Source organism: Leucoraja erinacea, chromosome 18 (assembly GCF_028641065.1).
Source record: "Leucoraja erinacea ecotype New England chromosome 18, Leri_hhj_1, whole genome shotgun sequence".
Taxonomy (NCBI): domain Eukaryota; kingdom Metazoa; phylum Chordata; class Chondrichthyes; order Rajiformes; family Rajidae; genus Leucoraja; species Leucoraja erinaceus.
The window spans coordinates 20,812,291-20,829,657 of record NC_073394.1 but is presented as its reverse complement, the minus strand read 5'-3'; the positions used below and the strand labels follow the sequence as shown (position 1 = coordinate 20,829,657).

Here is a 17,367-nt window from a genome sequence, read left to right as displayed (position 1 = left end):
TAGCTAATGTTATCCCACTTTTTAAGAATGGAGGGAGAGAGAAAGCAGGGAATTATAGACCAGTTAGCCTGACATCGGTGGTGTGGAAGTTGCTGGAGTCGATTATTATAATAGCGATGTAATATCTGCATTTAGATAGCAGTAACAGGATCGGTCCAAGTCAGCATGGATTTACAAAGGGAAAATCATGCTTGACTAATTTTCTGAAATCTTTTGAGGATGTAACAATTAAAGCGGACAATGGAGAGCCAGTGGATGTAGTGTACCTGGACTGTCAGAACCTGTTAATGACATGAATAGAAAATGTGTTGGCAGACAGGAAACAAAGAGTAGGGATTAACGGGTCTCTTTCAGAATGGAGCCAGTGACTATTGGGTTCTCACCAATAGTGGGGTCTCAAGTGACTCGCGAGGCTCAGTGCTTGGACCGCACCTATTTAAAAGTAATTAAAGTAACATTAGCAAATTTGCAGATGACACAAAGCTGGGTGGCAGTGTGAACTGTGAAGAGGATGCTATGAGGGCAGGGTGACTTGGACACGTCGGGTGAGTGGGCAGATGGAGTATAATGTGGATAGATGTGAGGTCATTCACTTCGGTAGCAAGCACAGGAAGGCAGATTTTATTTGAATGGTGTCGGGTTTGGAAAAGGGGAAGTACAACGAGACCTGGGTGTTTTTGTACATCGGTCACTGAAAGTAAGCATGCAGGTACAGCAGGCAGTGAGGAAAGCTAATGGCATGTTGGCCTTCATAACAAGAGGAGTTGAGTATAGGAGCAAAGAGGTCCTTCTGCAGTTGTACAGGGCCCTGGTGAGACCACACCTGGAGTATTGTGTGCAGCTTTGGTCTCCTAATTTGATGAAGGCCATTCTTGCTGTTGATGGAGTGCAGCGTAGGTTCTCAAAGTTAATTCCCGGGATGGTGGGACTGTCATATCATGAAAGAATGGAGCGACTGGGAGTGTATACACTGGAATTTAGAAGGATGAGAGGTGATCTCATAGAAACATATAAAATTATTAAGGGATTTGACACGCTAATTCAAGGAAACATGTTCCCGATGTCGCGGGAGTCCAGAACCAGGGGCCACAGTTTAAGAATAAGGGGTAGGCCATTTAGAACGGAAAAACCTTTTCACCCCGAGAGTTGTGAATTTGTGGAATTCTCTGCCTTAGAAGGCAGGAGAGGCCGATTCACTGGATACATTCAAAAGAGAGTTACATAGGGCTAGCGGAATCAAGGGATATGGGGAGAAGGCAGGAACGGGGTACTGATTCTGGATGATCAGCCATGATCACATTGAATGGTGGTGCTGGCTCGAAGGGCCGAATGGCCTACTCCTGCACCTATTGTCTATGTATCTATGTACCAGCATCAGCAGTTTGATGTTTCTCTGGGAGTCCCTGAAAGGGGATTAGGGAATGCTGCCTGTTTTTATTTTATGTTATACCATGTAGGTATGTCCATTATAACGTCCCAAAAATCTTAGCTTGGATTACCTGATTCAAGATTGAGCATTGTATTATCCTGGTCTGAAGGTGTAGGTATTATGTGGTTTTGTATTGTCCTGTTTATTGAGATGCAGTGAAATGCTTTTATTTGCATGCTATCCAGTTAAATCAGATCACAGGGTGGCACAGTGACACAACAGGTAGAGTCGCTGCCTCGCAGTGCCGGTGAACCCGGTTCGATCCTGACCTCTGGTGCTAACTGTGTAGAGTTTATACTTCCTCTCTGTGACCCTGGGAGTTTCCAATTTCCTAGGCTAAATGTCCTCAGTTTATAGGTGGGGAGTTCTGGGGAGTTGATGAGAATGTGGGGAGAATAAAATACGTTTAATATAGAGTTTTTGGTGGACTCTTTGGCGGGACAGTGGCGCTGCGGGCAGAGCTTCTGCCTCACAGCGCCAGAGACTCGGGTTTGATCCTGACCTCGGGTGCAGTCTGTGCGGAGTTTGTACGTTCTCCCTGTGACTGCGTGGGGTTTTCCCCGGTTTCCTTCCACATCCCAAAGGCATGCGTGTTTGTATGTTAATTGGCTGCTGTAAATTTCCTCCTCGTGTGTAGAGAGTGGATGTGAAAGTTGGATAACATTGATCTTGTGTGAATGGGTGATCAGGTGGGTCAGCATGGACATGGTGGCCCGAAGGGCCTGTTTCCATGCTGTATCTCTAAACTGGTAGAGCAAATAGAAAAATACCAGTGCAGAATGGCATCTGCATGTACACCGTATTGTAGTATTTACATGTACACCATATATACACATGTATTATTCTCCTGATAGGAGTCCATATCAGTGCGTTACATTTGAAAACATACAGTACTAGAGGACTATAAGGGTATGTAGAGAGAATGTGTGCTTTAGATTACAAGCTGCAGATACGAACGCATTTAGTGCGTACTGTTTAAAAAGATTAAAAAACAGACATTATACCTGTTTGATCTCAAACTATTTAAAAATATCTTTGCTAAAGTTCCATAGGCATTTATTTTTAAGTGCAGATGCTTGGTAGAAGTTAGGGATTTTGTTGGTTATAATTCAAGTGCTTCTATTTAAAGCAATGCAGGCAGCGAACTTGTGTTTATGTGGTTTCAATGTTGTAATTTAGTACAGAGAAGGGCCTTGTTCTTAGTGTAGGTTATTCTGCTTCCTCTGGATCAAGTAGTGTATATAAACCTTGCTCTTACACCAATCTGGTTATCCCGCCGTTCTGAACGTTGGATTGACTTGGTTATAGATTGAAGTTCTCCAGTGCCGCACATTTCTACTGCTCTCTGCTTCATTTCAAGGTTCAGTGAGTTCCTGAGAGTTTAACATTTTACTGTGTGTCTTTGAAGAATATACACAACTTGAGCATTTCAGGATGCCACAGTGTTGCATCAAGTAGAGCTGCTGCCTCACAGCACCAGTGACCAGAGTTTGATGTCAACCTCGGGTGGTGTCTGTATCTTTAGTTTTATGTCCTCCCTGTGACTGCGTGGGATTTTGCCGGGTGTTCTGATTTCCTGCCACATCCCATAGACGTGCGGGTTTGTTGGTTAATTAATCCTCTGTAAATTGCTCCTAGTGTGAAGGAAGTGGATGAAAAAGTGAGATAACAGAACTAGTGTGTGAATGGGTGATCGATGGTCAGTGTGGACTCGGTGGGCAGAAGCTTCTGTTTCCATGCTGTGTCATTCAATTCAATAGCTTTTCCTACCCAGAAAAGTATCCACCTCCTGCATAATTTGTCAATCTTGTATTGTTATTCCCTTTTACAGCACACCAGTGTTGTATATGTGCAGATATTTATTCAACTAACTGCTATTTCACTTGTGGACATTGAATGCAAGAAAGAAATCTGCAGAAATCTCAGGGGCGGTACAGTGGTAGAATCCTTCTGTGCTGCAAGGAAGAAAGTTCTAGCCTGCTCAACCTCACCCTATAGCTATGTCCCCTGGTTGTTGACTTAAACCCATGGTGCTGAATTTCCTTCAGATATTTAGTTTGTTGCCATTTTGTCTTCTACAGACGCTAGAGGAATTGCAGATGCCTGTTTAAGAGGAACTGCAGATGCTTGTTTACAAAAGAAGAGACAAAATGCTGGAGTAACTCAGTGAGGCAGGCAACATCGATGGAGAACATGGATAGGTGACTAATTTGAAGATGTCTCTTGATCCGAAACGTCTCCTATCCATGTTCTCCAGAGATGCTGCCTGGCCCGCTGAGTTACTCCTCTTTTTTTTCTTAGCCTATAAGACCATAAGAGATTGGAGCAGAATGAGTCCATTCAGCCCATCGAGTCTGCTCTGCCATTCGATCATGGCTGATCTATATTTATCTCTCAACCACATTCTCCTGCCTTCTTCCCATACCCTTTGACACCCTTACTAATCACGAACCTGTCAATCTCTGCTTTAAAAACACTCAATATCTTGGCCTCCACCGCCGTCTGTGGCTTCTACTCTCGGGAGACTGAAGTGAAATGGAGCAAGCCTATTCCTTCGTGCCTCAGATCAACCAACTGTACGAGGCAATGGGCGAACCTTGCGTGACTCACCCACTCTTGACAAACCTGTCGGGCATGATATCGTGGCTGTTTAAAGGATGTGCTGGTAAAACCGAGCTGTCAGGTTTAAAGGCTGCGATCTTCTTGTTCCAGGTTGACTGTGCATTGAACATGGATACCGATTTTGAGGTTATCGTGAACACTGGTGTACCGCAGGTAAATATATACAGAAGTATAGTATTCACATCAGAGCCAACACAGTGTCACACAGGTAAAGTTATGTTCATGGTCACACAGGGACACAAATTTAAGTAATGATGTATTAATGTGGATGTGATGACTTGTATTAAGCCTCTCCATCTCTCTCGCTCTCTTTCTCTCTCTCAGCATAAGACATTACTTCTTACATCTTCTGACAAATGTCTATCTACTTAATTTTTCCTTGGTACAAAAAAAATAGAAGTGAATACTGATTCCAAACATAAATGTCCCTAAATATCCATGAATCTGAGGAAGCGTCCCAACCCAAAACGTTGTCTATCCATTCCCTCCCCAGATGCTGCCTGATCCACTGAGTTTCTCCAGCACTTTGTGTTTTGCTCAAGATTCCAATATCTGTAGATGTGCTAGATATCCATAAATATCCCTAGATTGGATATTCTGACATATGTCTGTGTATTCAATTTTCCCTTGTGTTCTTTCGTATTCTGCCCTTCCCTGGTCATTTGTGCCACACACTCGCCACTTGAAGTAAGTCATTCTGAGGTATCTGTATAGTATCCCTCTGCATTAACGCTGGCCAGGTCCATGAATTTCTGTCAGTGTTAATAGTGAGTTCAATGTACCTTTTATTTGCTAACTACCCATATCTGTTTTCTAGAATAAAAAGAGATGGAGAGGAATTGATTTAACCAAAGGTGGTGAATCTGTGGAATTAATTGCCACAGACGGCTGTGGAGGTCAAGTCATTGGGTATATTTAAAGCAGAGATTAACAGGTCCTTGATTAGTAAGGGTGTTAAACGTTAGGGGAGAAGGCAGGAAAATGGGGTTGAGAGGGAAAGATAAATCAGCTATGAATTTGTGATGGAGTAGCCTTGATGGGCCAAATGGCCGAATTCTGCTCCTCTGACATGAATTTATGAACCTTTAATCATTTTGAATAGTTAAATGACATTTTCTGAGCCAGTGCAAAAAGCCCTTGGATCTTTAGTCTCCCTTATTTCAGATGCCTTTGATCTACTTGTTTACTACACTGGTCTCTAATGTATGACCACTTTGAAAAGTTATCATCTCTATAATGTAAGGATTGCATTTCGAATTCAATGTTTGCAAATTGTTGCAGGATGTATTCTGTACTAAAATAAATCTACAATTAGAATGTTGGGAGACTGCATGTAATTCCATAAAGTGTGAGGTGAATCATTTTGGGATGCCAAATTGGAATAGGATATCTTCTATCTTCTATCTATACGTAACTAAAGCTCTGATCTTGTGCTCTTCCGGTTTGCGCGTTTTTCTATTTACGCAAAAATGGTACGTTCTCCTGTGTTGCGTTCTGTTTCATTCCGATCGGTGGTATATTGTAAAAGTTAGCGAGGTTTAAAAATCTTTAAAACCGTGCGTGCGCAGATCAATCTCCTCTCCTGCTAATCTGCGCCGCGTGGATTGGTCTCTTCTGTCCCTCCCCGGGATGTTCCGCCCCTTCCTGCGCCATCGCATCTTTACTGGAGCTGAGGGACGCTGGTGGTGGCCGGCGGAGGTTTCCAACCGGACACAATTTTTGGGGGGGGCCGGAAGCGGCCCGGCGCGGAGTCGGAGATGTCTCAAAACGGAAATCGGACAATCTGATCCTGGCGGAGGAGAGCGTCCAGCGCCCACTGTGTCCCAAACGCACCGCCATTGCAACGTACCGCAGCTCCAACCCCTTCCCCTCTGGTCCCCCTCACTGGCTCCTGCCCCCCTCCCCCATGATACCCTCCTCCCTTATGTCTCTTCCCCCCTCTCCCACACACCCCTTCCGCCCACACACCGGCGCGGCCGTAGCTGCTAATGGTTCCAGGCCGATCCGAGGCCTGGCTCTCAGGGTTCCGACGGCTGATGCTCCTCTAGGGCACACAAGAAGGGAGAGGAGCGGCAACCTCAAGATCCGGGGGAACGAGAGTGGGGGAGGAGAGGGGATAGAGGGAGCGGAGGGGGGGCGTAGAGGAGGGGGTAGTTGGGGAGGTAGGGAGTGGAAAATAGACGTAGAGGAGGGCAGTGGGGGAGGTGAGGGATAGTGGGGGGGGAGGTGAGAAGTGGGGGATAGAGGGATAGGAGGGAGGGTGTGACTGAGGGTAGGGGAATGGAGAGGGAGGGTGGAGGGGGGGAGAGAGTGCTAGAGATGAGGAGAAATGAGCTGCGCTTGTGCAGTTGGGGGCTATGGGTGAGTGGTGGAATATTGCGTTGGGGGACCAAGCCTCCTGTGTGACAGGGACCCAACGGGTCCCACTTAATCTAGTATACATTATTTAGTAGGACACAAAGATAGACAGAGGGATCTTGTGGTTGAAGACCACAGGATGGTGAAGAAGGCGTGTGGCATTCTAACCTTCAAAAGTTGAGGCATAAAATACATGTCGGGGTTTCTGTTGCAACTGGACAGAGTACAGAAAGGGTATATTGCCTGAATTGGCCAGCTTTAGTGATGGGAAAAGGTTGGATAGGGCAGGTTTGATTTAATTGGAATCAAGGAGGCAAATAGATGTACATAATATTGAGGGCCAGCACAGTGGTGCAGCAGTAGAGTTGCTGCCTTACAGCGCCAGAGACCCAGGTTCGATCCTGACCGTTAGTGCTGTCTGTATGGAGTTTGTACGTTCTGCCTGCGATCTTGTGGGGTTTTCTCCGGTTTCCTCCCACATTCCAAATACGTGTTGGTTTGTAGGTTGATTGGCTTCTGTGAAAAAAAATTGGCCCTAGTATGTAGAATAGTGTGTGTGTGCGCGGTGATCGCTGGTCGGCAAGATCTTGGTGGGCCGAAAAGCCTGTATCTACGCGGCATCTGTAAAGTTCAAAAATTTGAAAATAAGGTACACTCAGAATCATTTATTCCCATAGTAGGCATATCTAAAATAAGAGGGCATAGGTTTGAGGTCTGGAGATACAGCATGGGAACAGACCTGTCTCTTCGGCACACCGAAGAGACAGGGGACCCTACTGAAGAAGGATCCCAACCCCAACGCTGCCTGTCTATTCCCTCCACTGATGCTGCCTGACCCACTGAGTTCCTCCAGCTCTTTGTGTTTTGCTCAGGATTGCAGCATCTGCAGACTATTGTGTCTTCAGGAACAATCACGATGTTTAAGAGGTATTTAAACAGGCACTTGCATAGGAAATATACTGTACCTAGCAGGCAAATAGGATTTATGTTGATGGGCAGAGAGCTGGGCACGGTCGAGGAGGCTCAAGGGAGCAAAGAGACCTTTGGATAGACACATGCAGGGAATGGAGGGATATGGATTGTCTGCAGACAAATAACAGTTAGTCCTTGCATCTTGTTCGGCACAGAGGGGTTTACGAGCATGCTGCTGGGATTAGAGGACATTAAACAAACGGAAAAGTTGAACGCTTTGGATTGTTTTCTCTGGGACGCCGGAGGTTGACGGAAGACCTGATAGAAGTATATACAATTGTGAAAGGCATAGATTGGGTAGACAGTCAGAACCTTTTGTCCAGGATGGAAATATCAAAGAGGGCAGAGCTTTAAGGCGAGGGAGGCAAATTTTAAAATAGATGTTCAGAGCAATTTATTTTACATTGAGGGTGGTGAGTGCCTGGAACGCACTGCCTGGTTTGGTGGTGGAGGTTGATATGAAAGTGGCATTGCTTAGGTTTTTAGATTGGCGCATGGGTATTCAGGGATTGGAGAGATGTGGATCACATGTAGGCAGAGGAGATTAGTCCGTCTTGGAATCATGTTCGGCACAGACATTGTGGGCCGAAGGGCTTGTTCTTGTGCTGTATGAGGCATTTTCCATCTCGTCTTCGCTACTCCTCCACTTAATAAAACATGACATTACCTTAACATTAACTCTGTAGAGTAGCATTCCATACTGAAGCTCCCTTCTCCCGTTTACAGCGTGTGAACTGGACCAGCAGGAGGAGCTCTCTGATAAGTAGACTTCTATGCTAGATATCGGGTGGGATTACCTGCCATGCATTAATCCATCTGCTGGATATGCACAATTAATAAAAATCCATCATGCAAAGATAAATTAGACATCTCCATGCTTCTAATATATATTTTTTTAATTGATTAATATTGTATTTCATGTACTGTAGTTTCTTTGCTGGCAAAAGTAGATACAGAGTGCTGGAGTAATTTGGCAAGTTTTAGTTTATAGTTTTCGAGATTCAGTGTGGAAGCAGACCCTTCAGCGCACTGAGTCCGTGCGACCAATGACCACCCTGTACATGGCAGTCTCGGTGGCGCAGCGGTAGAGTTGCTGCCTTACAGCGAATGTAGTGCCGGAGACCCGGGGTCCTGACTACGGGTGCTGTCTGTACGGAGTTTGTACGTTTTCCCCGTGACCTGCGTGGGATTTCTCAGAGATCTTCAGTTTCCTCCCACACTCCAAAGACGTACAGGTTTGCCAGTTAATTGGCTTGGTAAATGTAAAAATTGTCCCTAGTGAGTGTAGGAAAGTGTTAATGTGCGGGGATCGCTGGTCGGCGCAGACCCGGTGGGTCGAAGGGCCTGTTTCCGCGCTGTATCTATAAATAAATAAATAAATGAAAAACTTGCACTATCCTACACACTAGGAACAATTTACAGAAGTCAATTAAACCAACAAACCTGTGCTTCTTTGGAATGTGGGATGAAATCGGAACGCCCAGAGGAAACTCACACAGTCATGGGGAGAACATATAAATTCCTGAAGACAGCACCCATAGTCAGGATCGAACCTGGGTCTTTTGGGTTTTCTCCGGGTTCCTCCCACATTACAAAGACGTACCAGTTTGTAGGTTGTGTAGGAAGGACTGCCGATGTTGGTTTAAACTGAAGATGGACACAAAAAGCTGGAGTAACTTGGCAATCCCCATTCACTAGCACTATCCTCTGCAGAAATGGGTGATGTTTCAAGTCGAGACCCTTCTCCAGACCCGAAACATCACCCATTCCTTCTCTCCAGAGATGCTGCCTGTCCTGCTGAGTTACTCCAGCTTTCTGTGTCTATCTTAGGTTTGTAGGTTAATTGGCTTCAGTCAAAATTGTAATTTGTCCCTAGAGCTTAGGATAGTGCTAGTGTACGGGGATTGCTGGTTGGAGCGGACTTGGTGGACTGAAAGGCTTCTCTGTGCTGTATCTCTAAACTAAACTAAAAACCCAACCCTATAGGTACACCATTTGTGTCCTGCTGCCAATTACATATAAAAATAATACAGGCTTCCTTCCATAGATCCTATTAAACATCTTCAAAAAATTGTAATTGTATTTAATTATTGGATGGCTATTACTGCAAGTCCCACATTAATGCTTGTCCTTTATTGTCTGCGGATTGAGTAGTTTGAAAAGCCATTTCAGAGAATAATCCATACGTGCCAGGCGTGTTGGTGGAGACATGCATTTAAGATGCTTTTAGGCAGGCACATGACTATGCAGAGAAAGAGCGAAATGGATCACATGCAGGCAGAGGAGATTAGTTTAATGGCATCATGCTCGGCACAGACAATGTGGGCCAAATGGCCTGTTCCTGTGCTGCGGTTGGGATTTGTGTGTAGGAACTAGGAACTGCAGATGCTGATTTGCCAAGGAAAGACACAAATGCTAGAGTAACTCAGCGGGTCGGGCAGCATCTCTGGTAAATCCATGATCTTCAGGGATGCTGCCTGACCCGCTGAGTTACTCCAGCACTTTCTGTGTTCTATACGATATTTGCTGATTTTCTTCCACCCAAAAATTGCCTCTGTTACTTCAGGTTTAGTAGAAAAATGTGGCTAAAATACAGTGGATTGAGAATAAATAAAGTCCTTAAAATGTTGTGTGGCTGGATATTTCCATGAATCTAGCACTTAATTTTTCCTTGGTACTAAAAAATAAAGTGAGTACTGATTCCAAACATAAATATCCCTAAATATCCATGAATCTGAAGAAGAGTCCCAACCCAAAACGTTGTCTATCCATTCCCTCCCCAGATGCTGCCTGATCCACTGAGGTCCTCCAGCACTTTGTGTTTTGCTCAAGATTCCAATATCTGTAGTTCCATGTGCTAGATATCCATAAATATCCCTAGATTGGATATTCTGACATATGTCTGTGTATTCAATTTTCCTTTGTGTTCTTTCGCATTCTGCCCTTCCCTGGTCATTTGTGCCACACACTCCCCACTTGAAGTAAGTCATTCTAAGGTATCTGTATAGTATCCCTCTGCATTAACGCTGGCCAGGTCCATGAATTTCTGTCAGTGTTAATAGTGAGTTCAATGTACCTTTTATTTGCAAATTACCTATATCTGTTTTCTAGAATAAAAAGAGATGGCGAGGAATTGATTTAGCCAAAGGGTGGTGAATCTGTGGAATTAATTGCCACAGACGGCTGTGGAGGTCAAGTCATTGGGTATATTTAAAGCAGAGAATAATAGGCCCTTGATTAGTAAGAGTGTTAAACGTTACAGGGAGAAGGCAGGAAAATGTGGTTGCGAGGGAAAGATAAATGTTGTGATGGAGTAGCCTCGATGGGCCAAATAACCTAATTCTGCTCCTCTGACATGAATTTATGAACCTTTAATCATTTTGAATAGTTAAATGACTTATTTTCTGAGCCAGTGCAAAACGCCCTTGGATCTTTAGTCTCCCTTATTTCAGATGCCTTTGATCTATACGCAGGTCTATAATGTATGACCACTTTGAAAAGTTATCATCTCCATAATGTAAGGATTGTATGCAAGCAGTGATATAGCGTGAATGGAACATTATTTCATAGTAAACCCAGTGTGAATTTGGAGGTAAATTGATCTGTTGGCTGCATCACAGTAATCAGCTTATTGCACCATCCGTAGGCATAACTGGTGAATAAAAACCATGACGTAGGTTCTGGGGATTCAGTTTTGTGATGTTTGCACCTAGCCGCTTGCTCTGTAACCACTTTTGTGCGGGTGTCAGTTTAAAATGCCAAACCACATCTTATCTCTATTCACTGAAAACGGTAGTACAGTTGTTCACACAAAAAAAGGCCTCACTAATTTCAGTATTTGAATGCAGAGAAACGTGGGCTTGTAATTCAAGAATCAAGAGGATTTTATGTCCCAAAACAGAACAATGAACAACTTACTTGCAGCAGCACAACAGAATATGTAAACATTGTACCCTGTACATTGTTTCCATGTGCTAGATATCCATAAATATCCCTAGATTGGATATTCATGGATATCTAGCACATTGTACCCTGTACCCTCTCTCTCCCCCCCCCTGCATTTCGTTGTCTCTGTACTGTACACTGACAATGACAATTAAAATTGAATCTGAATCTGAATCCCCCCCCCCCCTCTCCCCCCCTCTCTCTCTCCCTCTCTCCCCCCCTCTCCCCCCCTCTCTCCCCCCTCTCCCCCCTCTCTCTCCCTCCCTCTCTCTCTCCTCCTCTCTCTCTCTCCCTCTCTCTCTCCCCCCTCTCTCCCCCCCCTCTCTCTCCCCCCTCTCTCTCCCCCTCCTCTCTCTCCCCCTCCTCTCTCTCTCTCTTCCCCCTCTCTCTCCCTCTCTCTCTCCCTGCCCCCTCTCTCTCTCCCTCTCTCTCTCCCCTCTCCCCCTCTCTCCCCCCCTCTCTCCCCCCCTCTCTCCCCCCTCTCTCTCCCCCCTCTCCCTCCCCCCCTCTCTCCCCCTCTCTCCCCCCTCTCTCTCTCCCCCCCCCTCTCCCCCCCCCCTCTCTCTCCCCCCCCTCTCTCTCCCCCCCCCCTCTCTCTCCCTCTCTCTCTCTCTCCCCCCTCTCTCTCTCCCCCCCTCCCTCTCTCTCCCCCCCTCTCTCCCTCTCTCTCTCTCCCCTCTCTCTCCCCCCCCTCTCTCTCCCCCCCCCCCTCTCTCTCCCCCCCCTCTCTTCTCCCCCCCCCCTCCCCCCCCTCTCTCTCTCCCCCCCTCTCTCTCTCCCCCCCCTCCCCCCCCCCCTCTCCCCCCCCCCCCCCCCCCCCTCCCTCCCCCCCTCTCCCCATCTTTTGGGATGTGGGAGGAAACCAGAACACCTGGAGAAAACCCAGCGAGAACGTACAAACTCCACACAGACAAAGTCGTGACAAGTCCAGATAAACATCTGTCTATCATATCCAGTTGGAGATTGTAATTATTGCCATTGTACAAGCAAATAAATATTGATTATACAGAACACGTGAATAGGCCCTTCAGCCCACAATGTCCTTGCCAAACATGGTGCCAAAAAACGAATCCCCTCTGCCTGCATGTAATCCACATTAGGCTGAATATGGGTCCCGACATGAAACGTCACCTATCCATGTCCTCCAGAGAAGGTGCCTGACTGAGCTACTCCAGAACATTGTCTTCTATGCAAGATTTCAGCATCTGTGGTTTCTTGTGTCGACATATCATTATATAGAGGGTTCCCAATTCCATTGCATCGTACAACCCAACAGTGTGTAGTACTCCAAATACAAGAATTGGACGGCACGGTGGCGCAGCTGTCGAGTTGCTGCCTTGCTGTGTCAGAGACACGGGTTCGATCCTGACCTGGGGTGCTGTCTGTCTGTAGTTTGTACGTTCTCCCCATGATTTTGTGGGTTTTCTCCAGGTACTCCAGTTTCCTCCCACACTCCAAAGGCGTGCAGGTTTGTAGGCTAATTGGCTTGGTATCATTGTAAATTGTCCCTTATGTGTATAGGATAGTGTTAGTGTGCGGTGATCGCTGGTCGGCGCAGACTTGGTGTACCAAAGGGCCTGTTCCCACACTGTATCTAAACTAAACTACACTGAAAGAGGATGTGTTCTGACTCCTTTCCCTCATCAGGTTATGGGGTGTTTCTGAGATGAGAGTGGAGAGGACTTTTTTTGTGTCAATATTAAAGGTATTAAAGTCTCTTCTTCCCATCCCGTCTCTCTCTGTGCAGAAAGACTCAGCCAAGGCCGTAACAATCGCCATCTCAGCTCGCGCTCTCTTTGATATGGAGGAAGAGCACGAATTATTCATGACAGAAGGGCCTGAAGAATACGTCAATCACCAGATCATCAATGAAGACATCCCTCTGAAGGAAGGGATTGTATTTCCATTCATCAGGGTAAGTTCTCTACATGCCTCGCGTTACCTCTCATGGCCCCCTTCCTATGCCAGCCTTCAACACTTTAATTCAGAGTGGCACACTGGCAGCTTTTTACTGTTGTGAGATTCCTGCAATAGCCTCATCGAGTTGTACAGCACAGAAACAGGCCCCTGGCTCATTCATCCAGTTGGGCCAAGGTACCCTATCTAAGATAGTCCAATTTGCCTGCATTTGGCCCATCCTTTCCTTTCCTATCCATGTATCTGTCCGTGTCTTTTAAATGCTGTTATAGTACCTGCCTCAACTACCTCCTCTGGCAGCTCATTCCATTTACTCATCACCCTTGAAGTGAGCAAGTTTCCCCTCAGGTTCCTATTGGATCTTGACCCCCCTCATCAAGAGCTTCTCTCCTTTTCCCATTCCGATGATAGGAATGGCCTAACACTTGCTGATTGACTACCTCTTGTTTCTCTTTGGCAGTTTGTTCTTTTGTTGACATGATTTGTAAAGAGCTGATATCACTTTCAATGCCCTTAGCCCATTAGCACATTTTTTTTGTTGGATGCCACTTTCTTTTCTCTCCTCAGTTGAAATCTTCTCTGCTTGTTTTTTTTTGCCATTCTTCAATTGGAATTTTGTGTTAAGGACATTAAATGTAAATTACCTGGATCTGAAGTCACTGTTGAATATCACCATTAATTTTTGCCTGCAGTTTGGTTTAGACGTACAGCATGGAAACAGACCCTTTGGCCCATCGTGTTTATGCCGACATACAAGTTCTATGTTATCCCAGTTTTACATTTTACACCAGGGGCAATTTACAGAAACCAATTAACCTACAAACTGGCACATATCCGGAATGTGGGAGGGAACTGGAGCACCCGGGGGAATCCCACAGGGAGAACGTACAAACTCCACATAGACAGCACCCGTAGTCAGAATTGAACCCGGGTCTCTAGCGCTGTTAGGCAGAGCTCTACTGCTGTGCCACCGTGTCACCCACAACTCGATTCAGTTGGCCACGGAATTTTTAATGAACTTTTGTTCAGTTCCAATGCCATCCACAGCGTTAAAAACAAAGTAAAAACTAGTGTTAAAAACTAAGTACTAAAAACAGTCTGCAGAAGGGTCTCAACCCAAAACATCACCCATTCCTTCTCTCCAGAGATGTTGTCTGGCCCACTGAGTTACTCCAGCATATTGTGTCTACCTTCTTGTTAAAAACCAACATATTTAAATGGACAAGTCATAATGATATCTGGGGTGTCCACGGTGTGTATAGTGGATCAGTATTGCAACTTCACGCCACTCCTGAGTTTAAATTGTTCCTCTTTTCTTCAAAAGCTCTTATAGACTGTGTTCTGGATGAGCAAAACACAAAGTGTTGGAGGAACTTAGTGGATCAGGCAGCACATGTGGAGGGAATGGACAGATGATGTTTTGGGTCAGAATACTTTATTGTCTGAAAAAGGGTCCTGACACAAAACGTTATCTGTCCATTCCACCCACAGATGCTGCCTGTCCTACTAAGTTCCTCCAGCACTTTATGTTCTGCTCAAGATTCCAGCATCTGCAGTACCTTTTACAGAAGCCAACTAACGTACAAACCTGTATGTCTTTGGCGCATAGGAGGAAACCCGAGCACCCAAAGAAATGCCACGGGGTCATGGAGAAACGTGCAAACTCCATTCTGACAGCACCCGTAGTCAGGATCTAACTCGGGTCTTTGGCGCTGTAAGGCAGCAACTCTACTGCTGCGCCACTGTGCTGCCCTTTCCACTCTTATTTTTTTATTCTCACGCTTACTCATACCACTTAATTTGGCCTTTTTCTTTAAAACGTAGGGGGAAGCGATTTGCACGTTTCATGTGTCTTCTCAAGTGTCACTAGTTTCTGAAGAAGGGTCCCAATCTGAAACGTCACTAATCCATGCTCTCCAGAGATGTTGCCTGACCTGCTGAATTACTCCAGCACTTTGTGTCTTTCCTTGGTAAACTAGCATCTGCAGTTCCATGTTTCTACTAATATCTTGCCTCGTTCCTGCCCAACCTTCCACTCTCTCCCCCAATCTGTTGTGACTAATCAGATTATTACCCAACTTCAAACTCTGAACTATAACAGCCTATATTACACTTTATCTGTTTATTTATGTGTATATATGTATGTTCTATGGTATATAGACACACTGATCTGTTCTGTATTTATGCCTACAATATTCTGTTGTGCTGCAGCGAGCAAGAATTTTATTGTCCTATCTGGGACACATGACAATCAACTCTCTTGACTTGTCGTGACTCGAAGCTTGGTCAGTCATTGTCATGTGGTCTCTGCCTCACCATTTTTCACTTCCTCAGTCCCATGTGCCAACATTTTTCTCTGCTGTCTTCACATGCCAACATAAAAGCATTGTTGCCCAATTGAATGATTTTCAAGAGCCTCTTTCTGATGTTCAATGGTTTATAGTGTTGAACTCTTGTTTTATTTATTGCTGACAATCTTGGCCCCAATATATTAAGGATGTAGAGAGGGCGCAGTGGTGGTCTATCAGAATGCAGCCTGGATTAGTGGAATGCTGGAATGTAGAGGAGTCCCCACTTTGTGGCGCAGCGGTAGAGTTGCTGCCACGGGTGCTATCTGTGTGAAGTTTGCACGTTCTCCCTGTGATTGCGTGAATTTTCTCAGCATGCTCCGGTTTCCTCCCACGCTCCAAAGACGTGCAAGTTTGTGGGTTAATTGTCTTCTGTAAATTGTCCCCAGAGTGCAGGATGAAACTTGTATATGGGTGATTGCAGACTTGTTGGGCCAAAGGGCCTTTTTCCACACTATATCTCTAAACTAGACTTAATTAGAGGGTATTAGATTTAGGAGAGGTTGGACAAACTTGGATTGCTTTCTCTGTTTCACCATAGCTTGAGGGGAGACCTGACAGAAGTAGATAACATTATGAGTTGCATTGGCAGGGGAGATGGTCAGAAATTTCTTTTGAGATTTAAAATATTAAAAAAATTTTAATGTAAAGGACCTGTTCCCACTTTCACGACCTAATTCATGACCTCTGCCAAGTTTGCCCTTTACTCATACTCGCAGCATGGTCGTCACGAGGTCGTAGGCAGGTTGTAGCAGGCCATGATGCTAGTCGTAGGTATTCATGGCATCAAGTAGGTCGGGGCATTTCTTCAACATGATGAAAAATGTCCACGAGTAAAAAAGGTCATGCATTTGGTCGTGAAAGTGGGACGGGCCCCATAACACTTTTTAAATTAGTGTTACGATTCATAGGTTTTTGGAGCAGAATTAGGCCTTTCGGGAACAAAGTCTACCCACCATTCAATTATGGCGTGAAAGGTTTGTGGCAATGGACGGGCCCCGGCTGTGGCAACAACATTTTAAATCCTAGCGATATTTGTTAAGAAAGGGTGAGAGATGAGAGTTTTTGAGCATTCATAGGTTGAATGGAGTGCTGAATTAGGCCTTCATCGGCCAAAAAAGAACAGTGAGAACTGTTATTAACCCTGCGCCACCATATCAAAAAAATAACAACAGAATATCCACCATTCAACGTTGGTGGCTGATCTATCTTTGCCCTCTCAAAACCATTCTCCCGCCTTCTCCCCATAAGCTCTGACACCCTCACTAATCAGGAACCTGTCAATCTCCACCTTAAAAATATCCATTGACTCCACATGACCCCCACAACATCTGCGGCAATGAATTCCACAGATTCACCACCCTCTGACTAAAGAAATTCATCCTCCTCTCCTTTCTAAAGGTACGTCCTTTTATTCTGAGGCTGTGGCCTCTGGTCCTAGACTCTCCCATTGATGGTAAAACATCCTCTCCACATTTACTCTGTCCAGGCCTGTAGGTATCTGATCCTAGCGATATTTGTTAAGAAAGGTGACGTCCCAAAGAGATGAGAGTTTTTGAGCCCTGTGGATGCTCCAGAGCTCAGGATGCAGGTGAATGTTGCTGTGTAGTGCTGCCTGTGTTGTATTCTCTAGAGAACTCACCATCATGAGCTGTCATACTGGGAGCACTGCCTGTTTGTTCCAGTGCTTTGTGTTCAAGGTCCCCTGGTAATATTTAAAGAACAGTGAGAACTGTTATTAACCCTGCGCCACCATATCAAAAAAATAAACAACCT

The 17,367-nt window shown here is 45.3% G+C and overlaps 1 protein-coding gene across 3 annotated transcripts in view; it reads left to right on the top strand.

The window, feature by feature from the left end:
- LOC129705745 (cytosolic 5'-nucleotidase 1A) overlaps window positions 1-17,367 on the top strand; it is a 28,219-nt gene that overhangs the window by 4,148 nt on the left and 6,704 nt on the right. The window contains exons 1-3 of one of the 3 annotated variants that reach the window (XM_055649519.1): window positions 1,239-2,794; window positions 4,142-4,204; window positions 13,074-13,241. In XM_055649519.1, the coding sequence (XP_055505494.1) occupies window positions 4,160-4,204; window positions 13,074-13,241 (213 nt within the window). In that variant the 5' untranslated portion in view covers window positions 1,239-2,794; window positions 4,142-4,159. Of the gene's footprint in view, window positions 1-1,238; window positions 4,205-13,073; window positions 13,242-17,367 lie in introns of those variants that run through there. The other 2 variants (XM_055649518.1, XM_055649517.1) reach the window with 2 other exon arrangements.